A 17,043-nucleotide genomic window follows, 5' to 3' on the forward strand; every position below is an offset into this window, starting at 1 on the left:
TTAAAGTGTATAGAGAACAAAAATGGTTATTTTTACTATTTCACTCATTCATTCAAAGCTAAGCCATTGGGGGAAAAATTATTGAGAGTGTAACTCTGTGCTTGGCCACAAAAAAAGAGAAGACAAAAAATGAACTTTAATTTCAAGAAGCTTACAGTCAAGTAAAACAGATGGAAACAGCCTAGTATAATGTGTGCTGGAAAGAGAAGGAAGCACACAGGATAGGCAGGATGGACAAGTGGTTAAGAGCATTGATTCTGGAGCAGACTCCCAGGTTCCAAATTTGGCTTCTCTACTTACCAGCTGTTTGAAGAAGTTATCTAACATCATTGTGACTTGGGTTTTCCCGTGTGTAAAATGGGTATAAGGGAATCTAGCTTGTAGTTAAGATTTAAATGAATTAAAATGGGTAAAATTCTTAGACTAGTACCTGGTATAAAGTAACTCAATAAGTATTATGTTACTACTACAGAAGGTGCACTTAACCTTGTGTGTGTGGTTGGTGTGTGGTGGTAGCTAGGTAAAAAGAAAGTCAGAAAGATTTTCTTGAGGTACTTACAGATATAAGCCCTAAAGATTTCTTTCCTCAACAAATACTTACCAGGTATTTGCTATGCACCAGGCCCTAGAGGAATACATGTAAAACAGGGCTTGGAACATATAGAAGGAAAACTTCCTAGGCAACAAGAACAGCAAGTTCAAAGCCATGAAGATGTGAGAGGTCAAGGCGTTCTTGGAAGTGCACATAGTTCAGTGTGAGGGAGAACAGGGCTAGAGTTGAAGTAGAGCAGAAGATAAGACAAAGAAGTGGGAGTGAGGTGTCAGATTGTAGACAGCCTTGTATATCACACTGAGCATTTGATATTTATTCCATGGACATAGGAGCCAAGGAAGGTTTTAAGTTCGGGAGTGACTGATATTATTTGTGTTCTTTACAACATTACTCTGGTGATAATATTAATCTGAGCAAACACAATGTTCTTTAGGAAGTGAGATCTCCCTCAAAACTCCTTACATGAGAGGATGGTTTTCTATCTAAATCAAAACTAATGGAATTTGAAATAAAAGTACTTACAAATTCTAAAGTGAAAGTGAGTTTTTCACATGTGATTAGAGCATGAGGTATCATCTCAAAAAGAAACACCTGATAATCCACGAGGCTCTCAGCATAAAATAACAATCCAAGCCTGGCCATTCTGGACTGATCTCATATCCTTTTTGTGTCTCATTCATTCATTTAATCAACAAACATTTATTGTGCCAGACACTGCTCTAGACACCTGAGATACAACAGTAAACAATAACAAAAAGATTTCTGACCGCTGGAAGACAGGCAGATAATAAACACTAAAGATAATAAGTTAATTACATGAAATATTAAAAGGAGATAAGTATTATCGAAATTTAAAAAATGAACCAGTGTAAGGAAACTGGGATTGTCCATTCATGATAGGAAACATAATAATACCATGATTTCAGCACAGATGAAAGGAAATGCAAAGCTGCCTGCAGTACAAAATCCTTGGTAAACAAAGTCCTCTCATGACACATGGGTCTAAGCTTCAGAAAGAGAGCTACCCCTGAAAAATTGCGTCTGTGCACACACACACACACACACACACACACACACACACATATAAGAACGATTTATAAATATGTGTGTATATATATTATATAAACCAAGATTTTTACAGCCTATGTAAGTTTGTTTTGAACAATGTGATATGGAAAAGGCTTAAAATGGGCTGGAACATTTTCTCCCCATTACTTCCACAATAAACAATGCCAGTGTTTGGGGGTGGGGGTGTATGTAAATGTGTGTGTGTGTGTGTGTGTGTGTGTGTTTTGGATAGCATCTCCTGCTTGGAACAGAGCCGGCCAGAGCCCTATTCTTCTACAACCTGTCTTGATTAACAGCCCAACCCCACAGGAACCTCAATTTAAAAAAAAAAAAATCACAAAAATAAACAAACCTCCTTCAACATCATAGCATCATGGAGTGGTGTGTCCTTCGTCGCTAATCCACCCTTAGTGTAGTCCTGACTCCAAGGGAAGAATGCCACCTACCGAATCATCCGCACCCGTCAGTCGGTCCTGCAAAGTGCAACCCTCAACTCGCCCGGGGTTGGCTCCAAATCCCCTCCCTCTGATTATTCTCTGGCCTTAAAAAAATTTGCCACTATTTGGGCTTTCAGGAAGTTATGCTGTCGGTGCAGATATCTGATAAACACTTCCACATATTGTAGCCTTCTCAATGGCAAAGCCAAATTTCAGAGTCCTCTCTCTTGCCTGCACTTTCCTTAATGGCGCTTTGACGTTTGGAATGCCCACGTCTTTGCAGCCGCAGACAGCGGAAACCGCTGGTGCAAATTGTGCAGGGGCTGCTGACCTGCGGCTGCAAAAGCCAACGAGGGCTACCCCAACACGCTCACGTTCGCGATTGCTCCAGAGGTCAGGCGATGCTGGGGGCTTCCCAATGTGCACAGCCGCGGCACCCTGCCATGTGCAGCTCCAACCCGAGACCTCGGGAGTGGGGGCTTGGGGGTCGGGGGTGGGGAGTGGGAGTGCGGTCCGGGGTCGGGGGGACCCTTCTGCAGTCCACTGAAAGCGAGGCAGGAATCACCGCAACTACCCGGTTCCCGCTGAGGTCGCCGCGACTGCGCCGCCGCACGCGCTGCCGCGTCGCCGTCCCCCCGCGGGCGCAGCGCGGTCAGGGATGGGGCCGGGTGCGCGTGGGCTGGGCGGCGGGAGAGGCGCGCGACCGTGCCCTAGAGGCCCCCGTTCGTGACACGGGCCGGTGAGCTCCTGCGGGCTGGGCCTGCCTGCCCGGAGTCGCAGGCTGGCAAGGTCAGTCGGTCGCCTGTTCCCTAGATCTCTGCAAACAGAGAAAGACGGCGGGCCCTGCGCGCCGCAGTCCGAAGAAACCGCTAGGAGCGCCGCGGCCCGGCCCGAGGACGGCGGCCGGGGGCGGGTCCCGGCGCTGGGCGCCCGGCGCGGAGGGGGCGGGCCCGAGGCGGGGCGGGCCGAGGCGCGGACGGGCAGTCGCCGCCGCAATCGCCTGCAGCCCGCGGTGCCGAGCACAGCTGCGGCGCATGGCCCCGACGGGAGGCGCGCCGGCAGCCCGGCTCCCGGCCTGAGCGCCACAGCCGCCTCGGGCCCACGCGTCCTCGCCCCGCCGGCAGGCGTCCCGCAGACATGACTGTGTAGCCTCCTCCTGGGCTGGGATTTGAAGGAAAGTCTTCTTCATGGAAGCGATGTCCCCCCAGCAGGAGACTCTAGGGGGGCAGCCGGGGCGCTCCTCTTCTCTGACAGGCGTGTCTCGGATCGCGGGAGGCCCCGGCACCAAAAAGGTGAGGACGTTGAGCGGCGCCCTGCGCCCGCCGCTGCCGCCGCACTCGCCGCGCGCGCCCTCCGCGCCGCCACCGCCGCGCACGAGCCGGCTGCCTCGGGGATTAACGCTCGAGGCTCGCGGCCCGCAGCGCGAGTTCTGGGACGTTCCCGCCTTCCCCGCCCTTACGGCGCCGCGGTCTCCCAAGTCACCCCGAGACCCCCGGGTTTCGCGTCTAGAGTCGTAAACGCTCTCGGAGCGGCCCCCACAGGCTCCCTCCCTGTCTCCATCCGCCGCGGGACAGGCGGCCGGGCTCCTCCTTCAGTCGGGGCGCGCGGGCGGGCACTGGGGCCTCGCCTTTCCCCGGCACCCCCCTCGCCGAGGGCTCGGCCCCTGGGTGCCCCCGAGGACCCCCGGGCGCTCACCGTCTGCGGACAGGGTCACCTCCCAAGTCGTCAGGGCCCCTGGCGTCGCCCGGGGCGGGCAACCCGCGCTGAGGAAGGTAGGCGGGCGGGCGAGCGGGCTGCGGCGCTCGGCCTCGCACCTGGACGCTGAGGCGCGGCAGCTCAGCGGTTTTTTCTGGGGGGGGGGGGGGTTCCTGCGCCGACTCGGCGCTTCCGCCACGACTCTGGGGGCTCAGAGGTGGCGGTCAGACTCGCAGGTGTGTCGGGATGCTCATGGTCCATCCCGCAGGAGCACGGAGGTTTGGTTGAGCTGGAACCGGGCTGGGCGGGGCCGTGGACTGCGGCGGAGGGTCGCGGGGACCGGGCACAGGGGCCTTCGCCCTGTGGGGTCCCCTAGTTCCCCGGGCCTCTGGGGGGTCGGAGAGGGGCCGGGGCGTGGGCATGGGGCGGCGAGCGTGACCTGTCAGAGCCGGGAGCGGGGACGCGGGCGACAACTTGTAGCGTTCCGTCCCGGTGCACACGGCCGCGGTGCGGCGTGCTGGTGCGGACGCGCCGGGCGTCTTGGAAAGGGTCCCCTGGGCAATTGCACGTGGCCGAGAGCCGCTGGCCTCTGCAGCCCTGCTGTCTGCCGGCGGCATTTGGGGCTTTCTGGCCGTGTCCACTCCTCCTCCACCCACCCACCCCCCGACCTTCTGCTATTTGGCCCCCTTTTTTTGCCCTGTGTCCTGGTGGTGCCCCTCCAGTGTCTCTGGAAACATACTGGGATTAGAGGGATCACCGAACTCTTCCCTAAGAAATGTCTGGAGGCGCCTTGTTTATATCATGAGAACCTGATGATGGTCCAGACCGCACAGCCTTTCATGCTTCTGCGCACCAGGATCCCGGGTTGGCGAGAGGTCATTTGAGGAGAGGTGAGATGGTGCTCGGAGTATAGAAGGGAATGGGCGCTCCATGGGATCTTGACCCTGTCGCGGGGCCACCTAGGGGTGCCTGTGCACTTGGTGATATATGGGCTGAAGGGCTGGCCGGCCATTGATGTATTGAGGCTGTGGTGTGTCCTTGTCTCTTTTTCCCTTCTGAAATGAGATGCAGGGATAGCTGTGTGTGTGTGTTTGTGTGTGTGTGTGTGTGTGTGTGTGTGTGCGCGCGCGAGAGAGAGAGAGAGAGAGAGAGAGAGAGAGAGAGAATTCATCAAGCTAGCGCCACATTCGGGAAGGTAAATGAATGTTCGGAGTAATTGACACAGACTTGAAAGCATTTTTTTATTCCTGTAAACTTAAGGAATTGGGAAAAATCAAAGATTGATACTCCTGGGCAGTTCTCTTCCTTTACTAAAGGAAATTAAGCATACTGGCAAAGGACATTTGAGTAGCTTGATCATTTATCAAGTAGTATTTGTCCAATAAATGAAAGATTGCCTCCCATCTTAAGCCATTGTCCTTAAGATGCTGTCCTTCATTATACATCTTAATGGGCTGTCACATTATCACGCCTTTTCCTTCCTTCCTCTCTCCCTTTTTTCCCTCCTTCCTTCCTTCCTTTCTCTTTATCTCTTTCTTTCTTTCTTTTCAAAGGAAATAGATTTTGCCAATCTGGGCATTCTGTAGCTTTTTACTACCTTTGGGGCAAAGACGAGGTTGAAGAACTTTTTTCTTTTAGTATTTTTTTAGATAAAAGTGCATCTCTCTCATTTTAAATATTAGCAGGCATGCCTTGATTTCATATTAGGAATAGAAAGTAATTATAATAAAAAATATTTCCAAACTGTAGTTCATGGAATCATTGTCATTTACACTTTTACGGACACTAGTCTTCAGGTAAGCCAAATACTCAACAGACTCATCTTTATGTTCTGTTTTGCCCTTTTGGTGTTTGGTAGTTTAGTGAGTCATGAGACTTATTTCTTAAAAAGTCTACTGTGTGATTGTACTGTGTGTTATAGTGTTAATTACCAAGGTGTAGATCAATGTTGTTTAAATTGCCAGTTACAATCAAAATTATAAAAAAATTAAATAGAAAAAGAAATCCTAGCAAATTAGTAATAGTGAGAACAGTTTTGTATTACTTCTTTTTCTCTGTTTCATATATGTATTTTGGGTAGTGATATAAAACATGTTTTGTTGTTTTTTTTTTCTGAATGATCTGAATTTTTAAAGACAAGTTCATTGGCCAGATCACTATATGGAGTCAGTTCATCTGGCTTTTAGTTCTAGTTCTATTACTATCTTGATGATCTTGAGGAAATCACTTGACTTGTTTCAGTTTCCTCATTTGTAAAATGGGAATCAGAGGGATAATGCTGCAGAAAGTGCTTTGAAAAGTATATAGATGACCATTACTTCTTTCATTCTATGAAAACAAGGTGATCTTTAATAGAAAAAGCAAAACAGTAGCATCTTTCAAGCTAGTCATCCTGAGAGACTGTTAATCCAGTAGTACCGCCATTGCCTCTAATGTAGTTCATATTCCCAGAAATTACTGTTAAAGAAGCAATTGCATACAATGTGGTGAAATTTGGAGTGCGATGACCCAGGTTCAAATCTTCACTGTGTTGGTCCTATTTTTCTGACCGTAACCTTAACCTTCAGTTTCCTATTTCTAAAATGAACGTTAACAGTAGTACCTATCTATTCAAGATTGTTGGGAGTACTAAATGTGAAATTGAGTGAATACCGTCATATAATAAGCACTCAGTAAGTATTAGCTCTTACTGTTTGTAGTTTCTCCCATATTTGTGGTTCATACTGTTGTCCCTCTTGTTCAAGCTAAAATCTGGGATTCATTTTTGACTCCTTCATTTCCTTACTCTACCACAACCATCAGAAAGGCCAGTCAGCTATTCACAACATAACTTTAATTTCTTCACTTCCTCTCTACTGCTGCCACTGTAGCCCAAGCCAGCCCACCACCATCTCTCACTTGTAACTTTCCAGAAAGTCCCTAACTTGTCTAACATCTTTTTTGCTCTTCCCTGGCCCAGTTTCCACTTAGCAGCACCCGAGTGATCTGTAAAAATGTAAACTGATCATATTGCTGTCTTCCTTAAAATCCTATAGTGGCTTTCCATCATACTTAGATAAAATTCAGATGTCTTTTCTTAGCCTTCTCTATTTCTCCAATCTTATCTATCTTTTCCACCTTGTGTATTCTCCAGCCACATGGGCCTTAGGTCTTCCAATTCATTCCTATTCTGAGGCCTTGGGTGTTGCCCTTCCCTCGGCTTCTGCCACAGGTCTTTGCAGTGTTGTCTCACTCATGTTCAGATGTCTGGTCCTCTCAGAGGCCTGTCCTGACTACCGAAGTGGAAGTTGCTGCCCTCAGTCATGCTCCATACCTCTGTTTTATTTTCATCTTAGCATTCATCCTTGCCTCTTTTCTTATTTACTTCTCATGTGACCTGAACCCTTTGGCAGATTGTGAAAACCGTGAGAATTGGGATCTTATCTTCTGTATTGTTGAAGGCTGCCTCTCTAGTGCTTAAGACAGTGCACATGTGAGGTACTCAATAAACACTGGTTGGGTTATACAGCAGTGAACAGGACAGATGTAGCCCGTGTTCAGAGTGTTTGATTTAGACCAGAATCAGCAAATCTTTTCTTAAAGGGCCAGATAGTAAATAATCTAGGTTTGTAGACCATAAGGTCTCTATTGCAACTACCCACTTTGCCCTGGTAGCGCTGTAGCAGCCACTGACAGTATGTAAATGACGGGCATAGCTGTGTTCCAGTAAAACTGGGTTTAGAAAAACAGGTAGGGTGGTCCCTGGCATGTAGTTTGCCTACTCCCTGGTTTAGAGCATTGCTGCCTACTAGAAATTTCTGTGCTGATGGTACTGCTCTTTATCTACAATGTCCAGTCTGATAGCCACTAGCTACATGTGGCTATTGAGCCCTCGACATGTGGCTGGTACAACTGAGGATCAAAAACATTTTGAACAGCTCCACTGAGGTATAATTGACATACAGGAAACTGTACATATTTGAGGTCTATAAATCTGTAAGCTTTGGCACATGTATACACTTATGAAACCATTGCAGTCAAGAGAATGAACATACTTCTAATCTCCCAAAGTTTATGTCCCTTGCGAATCGCTTGGTTTGTTCCCCATTCCTAGGCAACCACTCGTCTGTTTTTTGTCACTGTAGATTATTTTTCATTTTCAAGAATTATGTATAAATAGAATTATACTATGTATTTTTTCTAACATCTTTAATTCAATATAATTATTTTAAGATTCCTTCATGTTTTTGCATCTATCAGTGGTTCATTTCATTGCTGAGTAGTATTCCATCATGCAGAGAAGCTGCAGTTTGTTTATCCATTCACCTATTAGTGGATATTTGGGTTGTTTCCAGGTTTTGGCTACTACGCATAAAGTTGCTGTGAACATTCATGTATAAGTCTTTGTATGGACCTACACTTTCATTTCTTTTGGGTAAACACTTAGGCGTTGAATGGCTGGGTCCTATTTTAGCCGTAAATTTAACTTTTTAAGAAACTACCCAGTTGTTTTCCAAAGTGGTTTTATATTCTTACCAACAGTGTATAAGAGTCCAATTTCTCCACATCTTCACCCACACATACTATCTTTTTGATTCTAGCCATCTTAGAGGGAATAATATGGTATTTCACTGTGGCTTTGATTTGCATTTTCCTAATGACTCGTGATGTTGAGCATCTTTTTATGTGCTTATCATCCATGTGTTATGTTTAGTGAAGTTCTGATTCAAATATTTTGCCCAAATTTAGTTGGATTTTTGTTTTTATATTATTGAGTTTTGAGAGTTATTTATGTATTCTGATTCAAGTTCTTTATCATTTATGTGATTTACAAATATTTTCTCCCATTACGTGGCTGCTCATTTTATTCTTTTAACAGTGTTTTTCAAGGAACAGAGTTCTCAATTTTGGTGAAATCTAATTCATCATTTTTTTCTGTAATTTTACTTCATTATAATTTATTTGAATATAAATTTAAGTTGCCACAGGTGTCTATTGGATACTATACTGGGCAGTACAGGTTGAGAGAAAGAGACAAAAGCAATAATAACAAGAATTAATAAATGGTGATAACTATTATTAAAAAAACAAAGATGGATATGGAGCTAGGCCACTCTGGCATTAAGGTTTCAGGGAAGGCCTCTTTTAAGTGAGGCTTTACTCTTTTATGAGTAGGAACAATTATTCAAAGATCCTGTGGTAGGAAAGAACATGATATGTTGGAGGAGCCAGTGTGTAGAGGCTGTATAAAAAGCTATTCTCTTTATTTTGTAGCTACATTTAGTATTTTAACCTGAAACAGAATCACTTACCTGGTTCATCCACATTTATTCACTAGTCAGAAAATTTGATTATTTCTAGAAATCAAGGATTTTCTGTCACTTAGACTCTTCAGAATAATATACAATAGGTTTGTATAGTAATTTCTAAAAATGTGGTTCTAAAAGATAATAGGAGCATATAAATAATGCTTCTGGATAATGCATTCTGGAGAGAATTCTGGATTAATCCTTCTGGTTAATGTATCCTTGAGGATATCCACATTTGGATAGAAGAATTTTTATAAAATGAAATGGAAGCACGTGTTAGAGTAATTTTGATTAGGGATCATTTGTGTCATACTCAAGCACTCTGACCCTTTGGTTTCCATACTAGTTGAAAACTTCTTGAGTAGGATGGTTGTTGGGATAGGGAAGAAAGACTTATAGGCACAGAAAGTCAGTTGGAGCAAAGGGATTTTAAAATAGCTCCAACATATTAAAATGTAGCAGCTGTTGTTGAGCACTTCATTCTGTCTTGTCTTTGTGCACTCTCTGGGTCCAAATCTGTTTATAGCAGCTCGTGGTAGATCACCCCCAAGAGCCAACTTTGGCCACATGTGTGTGTCTTATGCTGGGGTTTGAATGAAACATCTTGGTGAGTAAGCTTTAGTTTTACTCTATAATACTGAGAAAATATTATGCCTGCGGATAAACCAGCATTTTCCTGAATTCTTTTTTTGTGTTATTCACAAAGTGAATTGATAAAATCAGGTACATTATTTGTTTTGTCTCAGAGGAGTCTGAAATTACCAAAATCTGAATTAGATTAATCAGAAATCACCTCTGTTATCACTGGTGTGATCCCCAAACTTGTGAGTGTACTTTGTCTCTTTGTCTGTAAAATGGTGGTGATAATCCATATCTTGTATAGTTGACACGTTGTTTCTTATGGGTCAAGAAGAAGAAAGTATATTCTGCACTCATAGGTACAGAAGCCAATTAGTTATCTTTTACCAGGTAAAAGGAGGTGTAAAGCAATAAAAAGAGTTTTATTTCTTTGAATTTGATAAGAGAACATTTACATGCAAATGAATGGATGCTATCTGTCTCATTCAGCTCAGGCTGCCATAACAAAATGCCCTAAATTGGGTGGTTTAAACATCAGATGTTGATTTCCTACAGTTCTGGAGGCTATGGATTCCTGTGATCCGGGCTGCCAGCCAGTTCAGCTCCTGGCTGAGGGTTCACTTGGCTTGTGGTTGGCCGTCCTCTTTCTGTGTCTCCATGGGAGTGGGAGAAGTAGGAAAAGGAGAGGAGAGGGAGAGAGGTAGAGATGGAACTGGATACTTCTGTTCTCTTATAAGGGCACTAATCTCATCATAGGGGCCTCTCTTTCATGACCTCATGCAAACCTAAATCACCTCCCAAAGACCCCCACCTCCTAATACCATGCATTGGAAATTAGACCTTCAGCATATGAATTTGGGGGGACATAGGCATCAGTCCATAACACTATGCTTCAAAGTAGTCATCCTTGAAGGTAATAAATATCAAATAAGATAGAAACTTGAACAGAAAGATAAGAATTTAATGTTTATAATTTACAGGATAATAAAAGGAAATTTTAAAACCTCTTTAAAGTGAATACCTAACTATATATAATAAACATCAATTATGTGAGGTAAGTATTATTAAGTTATTTCTACAGAAGAGGGGACTGAGCCCTGCCAAGGCCACATGTAGTAAGCAGTAAAGCTAGAATTTTGACCAGATCTTCCAACTCTATTTCTTTTTCTAACTGAATTATAGATGCTTTGTTACTATTTATAACATAAGGTATAATAGAGAGTAGGTTTGAATTCCATATAACCAGCTGAAAAAAAGCACATTTGAGAGGTTTTTCTCCTGAGAGGTAATTTTCTTCTTTGGAGAGCAGAATCTCTACTTTCTCCATCTACCATTGAATGATAGGTTCACAGCTGCCATTAGGTAGATTTTAGGTAACTGCTTTAGTCAGGGTTCTCCAGAGAAATAGACCAATGACAGTCCTGTGATCTGCCATCTGTAAGTCGAAGACCCAGGAAAGCTGGTCATTCAGTTCACCCCCATCTTTTCCCGAGGAAAGATGAGATGAGATGTCCCAGCTCAACAGTGAGGCAGGAAAAAAGGGGCAAATTTCTCCTTCCTCTACTCTGTTCTGTGAAGGCCCTCAAGAGATCGACTGATGCCTACCCGCTTTGGGGAGGACCATCTGCCTTATTAAATCCAGTGATATAAATGGTAATCTCATTCAGAAATACCTCACAGACACACCTAGAAATGTTTAATCTGGGCACCTTGTGGACAGCCATGTTGATCAATAAAATTAATCATCACAGTAAATGTTAACTAATAGTGACAATAAATGACACAATCATTGGTCTGATTACCTTGGAAATGTGTGACTTTTATGCCTTGGTATCTGTCATTTTCAGAAGTTTTATATAAGGCACTCATCATACTTCTGGAGTTCCTTAGCCAGGTCTGCTTTCCAGGCTGATATCTCAGTCTTACTTGCTGTCAGAAAGCTAAGCATCTTCCACAAACTTACAGAATTGTATTTCAAAATTACATGTGGGTGCATTGAATTCTGTGCCTCTCTGGACAGTCATGTGTTTGGCACACCCAGTTGAAACTCTCTCAATTCAGAAAACATTTTATGTCATGAATCCTGAGTGTAGGGAAAAACTCTTGTTTCCATAGTTATTTTTACTTACAATGTGAACACAACAGTGCATCTTAATATGGCAAAAGAAAAATTAATTTATGACTCTAACATTCATGTGTTAGAATAAATTGTTTTTTATTTTTTTTTAAGATTTTATTTATTTGACAGAGAGACACACTCAGAGAGGGAACACAAGCAAGGGGAGTGGGAGAAAGAGAAGCAGGCTTCCCGTGGAGCAGGGAGCCCAATGTGGGGTTCCATCCTAGGACCCTGGGATCATGACCAGAGCTGAAGGCAGATGCTTAACAACTGGGCCACCCAGGAACCCCTAAATTGTATTTTTTATAAAAGAAAACTTAAGGACAACCTTATTTTTACACATTTGTATAAAAAGTAATTATCAGTTTAAAGTAAAATAGTTAAAATAGAGAATTGCAACTTAGAGACTGAAAATTCACAAGTCACAGATACTAAATAGTGCACTTGTTGCTCTCGGTTCCAAGTGAAGATGTCTGTGAAACAATTTGTCGCTCTCTGTGATTTCGCCATTGTCCCAGGTTATGACTCGGGGAAAGGTCTGCAGGACAAAAGGTGGACCATATTCAGAAGGCAATTCCTGCTCCCCTCCCCCACAGTGTTCCGTAGACTGGGAGAGGTGACACAGCGTGATGGCACCTACAGTAAAGGAGACTTCAGTAACTGAGGTGTCTGAATCCTTTCAAATTTCTTATCTTGCCATCCAGGACTTGTGGCTGTTCTTTTCAAAGTAAAGACATCTTTAGAACAACTCAACAAAAATATGTGATTATAAAGCTTGCCTTCCTAGAAGGTGTTAGTAGCTGAAAATATACTAGATTTCAATTTAAATGGCCACTAATACAGGTTTGTAAACTAAAATATCACAGAAATAAATGGATATATAACTAACCCGAAGTTTATGTATGCATATGTATACGCACTTACACGTACATACACTTGTATACACAGTGCTTGAAGAAATGTATGTGTATTTTGTTACTGTGATTCATTGGAGTTTCATGACTAGTACCTCTCTCATCCCCAGAGCATTTGGCAAAAACCTCTGTTACGGACTGAATGTGCCTTCTCTGCAAACTCACGCTGAAGTCCTGATCCCCTGGGTTAGATGAGGTCATGAGGGCAGAATCCCTATGATGAGATTAGTGCCCTGAAAAGAGACCAGAGAGTTTACTCTTCTGTCTCTGTCCCCCCTGTGAGGAGGATACAGCTGGCAGGCAGCTGGCTGCAGATGCAAAAGAAGGTCTCACCAGGAACTGAATCTGCTGCCACCTTAACTTTGGACTTGCCAGCCTCCAAAACTGGGAATACCGGGTGTCTAGATGTCTGCGGTTTGGTTTGCACAGTCTGTTTGTTATGGTAGCCGGGGCGCACTACCTCTGAAAGACAGTTTCATCGAGGGGAAAGCTTGCTCTCCCACTTGGTATCCTAAGTGTCGGAGATCTCAGGGACTGTGGCGTTCCTGGTGTGTGCACAGAGCCCGCAGGCTGGATGCTCGGTTTGGTGTTGGCAACTGCAGCCGTTTCTGAAGCAGCTTTGGATGGGGTGAGGGTTAGCCTTTGTTTACTTACGGAGGACTTAGCTACGGTGTGGGAGGCTTGAAAGGGAGCAGAGGAAACTGCCTTCTGTCAGCCACCAATAACGGGGCTTGCAGGCAACACAGCCCAGTTTATTTTATAATTTTGTTTCAGTCTGAATTTCTTTATCTAGGACAAGTTTAGATTAGGAACATCCGACCAACAGCAGAAACAGTCCTATCAGCACCGTATGTTGGTGCCGTGCTGAGCAGCCTTGACCTCATTTTGACAGACAGCTGTCACATGGCACAACTGAAAGGTAAAACCTATTTCTGGATGTTTGGTCACTTGTGTGCAGACTCTGAAAATGGAATGTGCGTGTGCCCACATCAGCTCACATTTCAAAGATGTGGAAAACCCAGCTGCTCTGTGGCCTTTTGCTTTCCTTGTTTACCTGGATCCTAATTTACACCTAGGAGAGAATCTATTTCCTCTTCTACCCCTGCATTGACCCCCTGGAACCTCGGCTTTGGCAGTAGTCTTTGCTAGGTTAGACTACATCTGCATCTGGATAGACGTGGGCCTGCTTTCCATTCTCATTTTATACATTGTTTTTTTACCATTATGGCTTCTGAGTTTGATGACCATACCCTGCTCTCTGCATGAGAAGGGGAGAGGGTGCTGCAAGGCACTGCAAGGCAGGGCTTCCCAGCCATTAGAGATGTCTCTGCTACAGTCACCCCCTCGGCTGCTAGGCAGGCAGCCACCAGGGCAGCAGAGAGCCTTGTTCAGCAGAGTGTGCCATGGATGTGTAAATCCTATCCCCTTGTCGGGTCCATGATGAGAGTAATGTTGTGAAGCCCCGCCTGGTAAGGGATTATTAGGGACAGGGCATTGGTGATTGACCCTGTCTACTCCAGGGTGCTGCTGAAAAGGAATCGTGACCAGACATTGAAACTGGGCGCTTGCCCAAAGAAGGAAGTCCAGCCAACTTCAAGGCCCACAGTGATACTCCAGAAGCCTGCACAGGTCAGGTGGAGACAGAGGAACAAAGCATAACGTATAAGGGCAAGTCTGCTCTCCTCGTGTTTATTTATGTGCCGTACTTATGTGCTCCAGAGCCTCACTCCATATGTCACACTACCACTGTTTTCCACATAATCTTACTCTGTTCTTTGAGCTAGGTTGGCTCTGTCATCTTACAGAGAGGGCTCAGAAGTGAAGTGCTAGAACCAGGGTGCAGAATTTAGGTCCAAGGCCTCCTAGCCCAGTTCCCGTTCTCCTATGTTACATAGATTCTCATGTTTATTGTTTTATTTCAAAATGGTTATCTCATAGAAAGAAGAAAGACAGAAAAAAGTAAAAATATTTCTTTCTTAATCTCAGAAAAGAATTTATATCCTTCTACTACGGTCTGGTGTGATGACATTTGTGTTAATGAAATGCTCAAATTGATTCTGGATGGGATGATTGTGAGGAAATAGAGGATCACACACATCCCAGACCGAAGTGACAGTAGTGAGAAGCTTCAGCTCACCCAGTGGCCAAAACCTGGTTGTGACAATAGGACGTAGAAGCAAGGTGCAAGGCTAAAACTAATTTTCTTGTTTTCTTGCAGAGCCAGTGTCCCTGAAGTGTGTCTCCACAAATTAAATACTGCAGATGTTTCGGGAAGACAAGAAAGAAACAGCTATTGCTTACAAAATTGTATAGACTAGCCACAAAAGGGTTAATGGTTACATTTGAATAAGCTAATTTGTAAATTTGATTAATTTTTTTTCTAGCCTTGAAACTTGAATTCTATAAAAGCTTTCCTCAAAGCCCTCATTTTATTGCTATGCTAATTTTAAATGTTTGGAAGTGACTTTAGCACAGTTGACTTAAATTCAGCTGAAGTGCTTAGATGTTTTTCTTCATGAAGTGACTGTAACAGAAGAAAGTATGAAAAATTGCAGTGCACCTGACTTAAATCTTTTATCCATTTCCTTTCATTTGACAGGCATTCTTTTCCTTTAATCTCTGAAAATTAGGAATGACCAGATACAGAATGATTCAGAGGTTCCAAAAATAGTACTGTATCTCTTGGTTAATATGCAGTTAACTTCTAACGAGAGACTACCTACAGGTTTTTATGTAAACAGTGTTTTCTGACTTGTTGAAAATAAAAGACAAAAAATATTTTTCTTCAGTTACCTGTCTACAGTTTCATTTTCCTACATAGGCACACTCGTATCACCACCTTAAACTCTCAGATATGAGCAGTGTTAATTCACTGACTTAATCCACTGCTACTGAAAATTTACTGTGTGAAAATGGTGAGGCTAGGCCACAGGCGAGGATTGATGGGCCTATTACTCAGACCTCTGAGGAATTCAAATGGGGAGCCACACACACATTTCATACAAAAACATCATGGACAAAAAGCAAATAATTTTCATTTTCTTGTATTGTACCACGATGATTATTATATACATAAAGAAAATTATGACTCTTGGCTGTGAGCCAATTTGCTGGGATGGAACCCAGTGGCTTTGTAGTCTGGTATTTAGCTCTTTATTTTTCTTTTTCACAGCTCTACTGAGATATAATTCACATGGCATGGTATATTCAGAGACTTGTGCATCTGTTGTCACAGTCAATTTCAGAATATTTTCATTACCGAAAAAGAAATGCCACACCCCTTCATCATCATGTCCCAGTCGCCTTATCACCCCAGACTCTGGGCATACACTAATCTGCTTTAAGTTTCTGTAGACTTGTTCACTCTGAATGTTTCATGTAAATGGGACCATAATAACATGTGGTCCTCTAGGACTGACTTCTTTTAATAAGCACAATGTTTTCAGGATTCATCAGTGTTGTTACACATGTCAGTGTGTCTTTTATGGCCAAGTAATTCTCCATGGTATGGATATACCACAATGTGTTTATTCATTCATCAGTTGATGGACATTGGGCTTGTTTTCCACTTTTTAACTCTTATAAACAATGCTGCTGTGAACATTCACGTGCATGTTTTTCTCTGGACATGTGTTCATTTTTCTTGTTTATGTACCTGGGAGGGAATGTAGGATCCTATGTAACTCTGTGTTTAGCAGTTTGCAGAACTTCTGAAGTAGGTCCCAAAGTGACAGCACCATTTGACATTCCCACTAGCAGTTTATGAGAGTTGAGTCGATCCGCATCTTTGCTGGCACTTCCTATGTCTTTTTTATTATCGTCATCCTGATGAGTATAAAGTCACATTTCCTGGCTTTGATTTGAATTTCCCTGATGGCTAATGATGTTGAGCATCTTCTCTTGAACTTATTGGCTGCCAGTGTATCTTCTTTAGAGAACTGTCCACTCAGGGCCTTTGCCCATTTAAAATCTGGCTTATTTATCTTTATTTAATTGTGACAATTCAATAACAATTCTTTCTATACAAATCTTTTATCAAATAGATAACCCACAGAATAGAAGAAAATTTCTGTAAATTTTCTTTTTACTTCCCTAATAGCACCCTTTGAAGCGTAGAAGTTTTTAATCTTGACAGAGTCCAATTTATATGTTCTTTTTCTTTTGTTGCTTGTGCTTTTGGTGTCATATCTAAGAAACCATTGCCTACTCCAAGGTCACAAATGGTCTGCCTATGTTTTTTTTTCTTATTTTTTTTTAATTTCATATCTTGCTTTTAGATCTTTGATTCATGTTGAGTTAATTTTTATATATGGTATGAGATAGGAGTACAACTTAATTCTTTTGCATGTTGATATCCAGGTGTCCCTGCACCATTTGTTGGCAGGTAATT

At 43.4% G+C, this 17,043-nt stretch overlaps 1 protein-coding gene across 1 annotated transcript in view; it reads left to right on the forward strand.

Annotated features, from left to right (window-relative positions):
• The first annotated feature begins 3,245 nt into the window (after positions 1-3,245).
• LOC111153758 (Rho GTPase activating protein 20) overlaps positions 3,246-17,043 on the forward strand; it is a 120,979-nt gene continuing 107,181 nt past the window's right edge. The window contains exon 1 of the mRNA XM_022512976.1: positions 3,246-3,350. Coding sequence (XP_022368684.1) covers positions 3,246-3,350 — 105 coding nt within the window. The remainder of the gene's footprint in view (positions 3,351-17,043) is intronic.

The sequence above is a fragment of the Enhydra lutris genome, unplaced genomic scaffold (genome assembly GCF_002288905.1).
Source record: "Enhydra lutris kenyoni isolate GAN:26980312 unplaced genomic scaffold, ASM228890v2 scaffoldscaffold34, whole genome shotgun sequence".
In the NCBI taxonomy this organism is placed as follows: domain Eukaryota; kingdom Metazoa; phylum Chordata; class Mammalia; order Carnivora; family Mustelidae; genus Enhydra; species Enhydra lutris.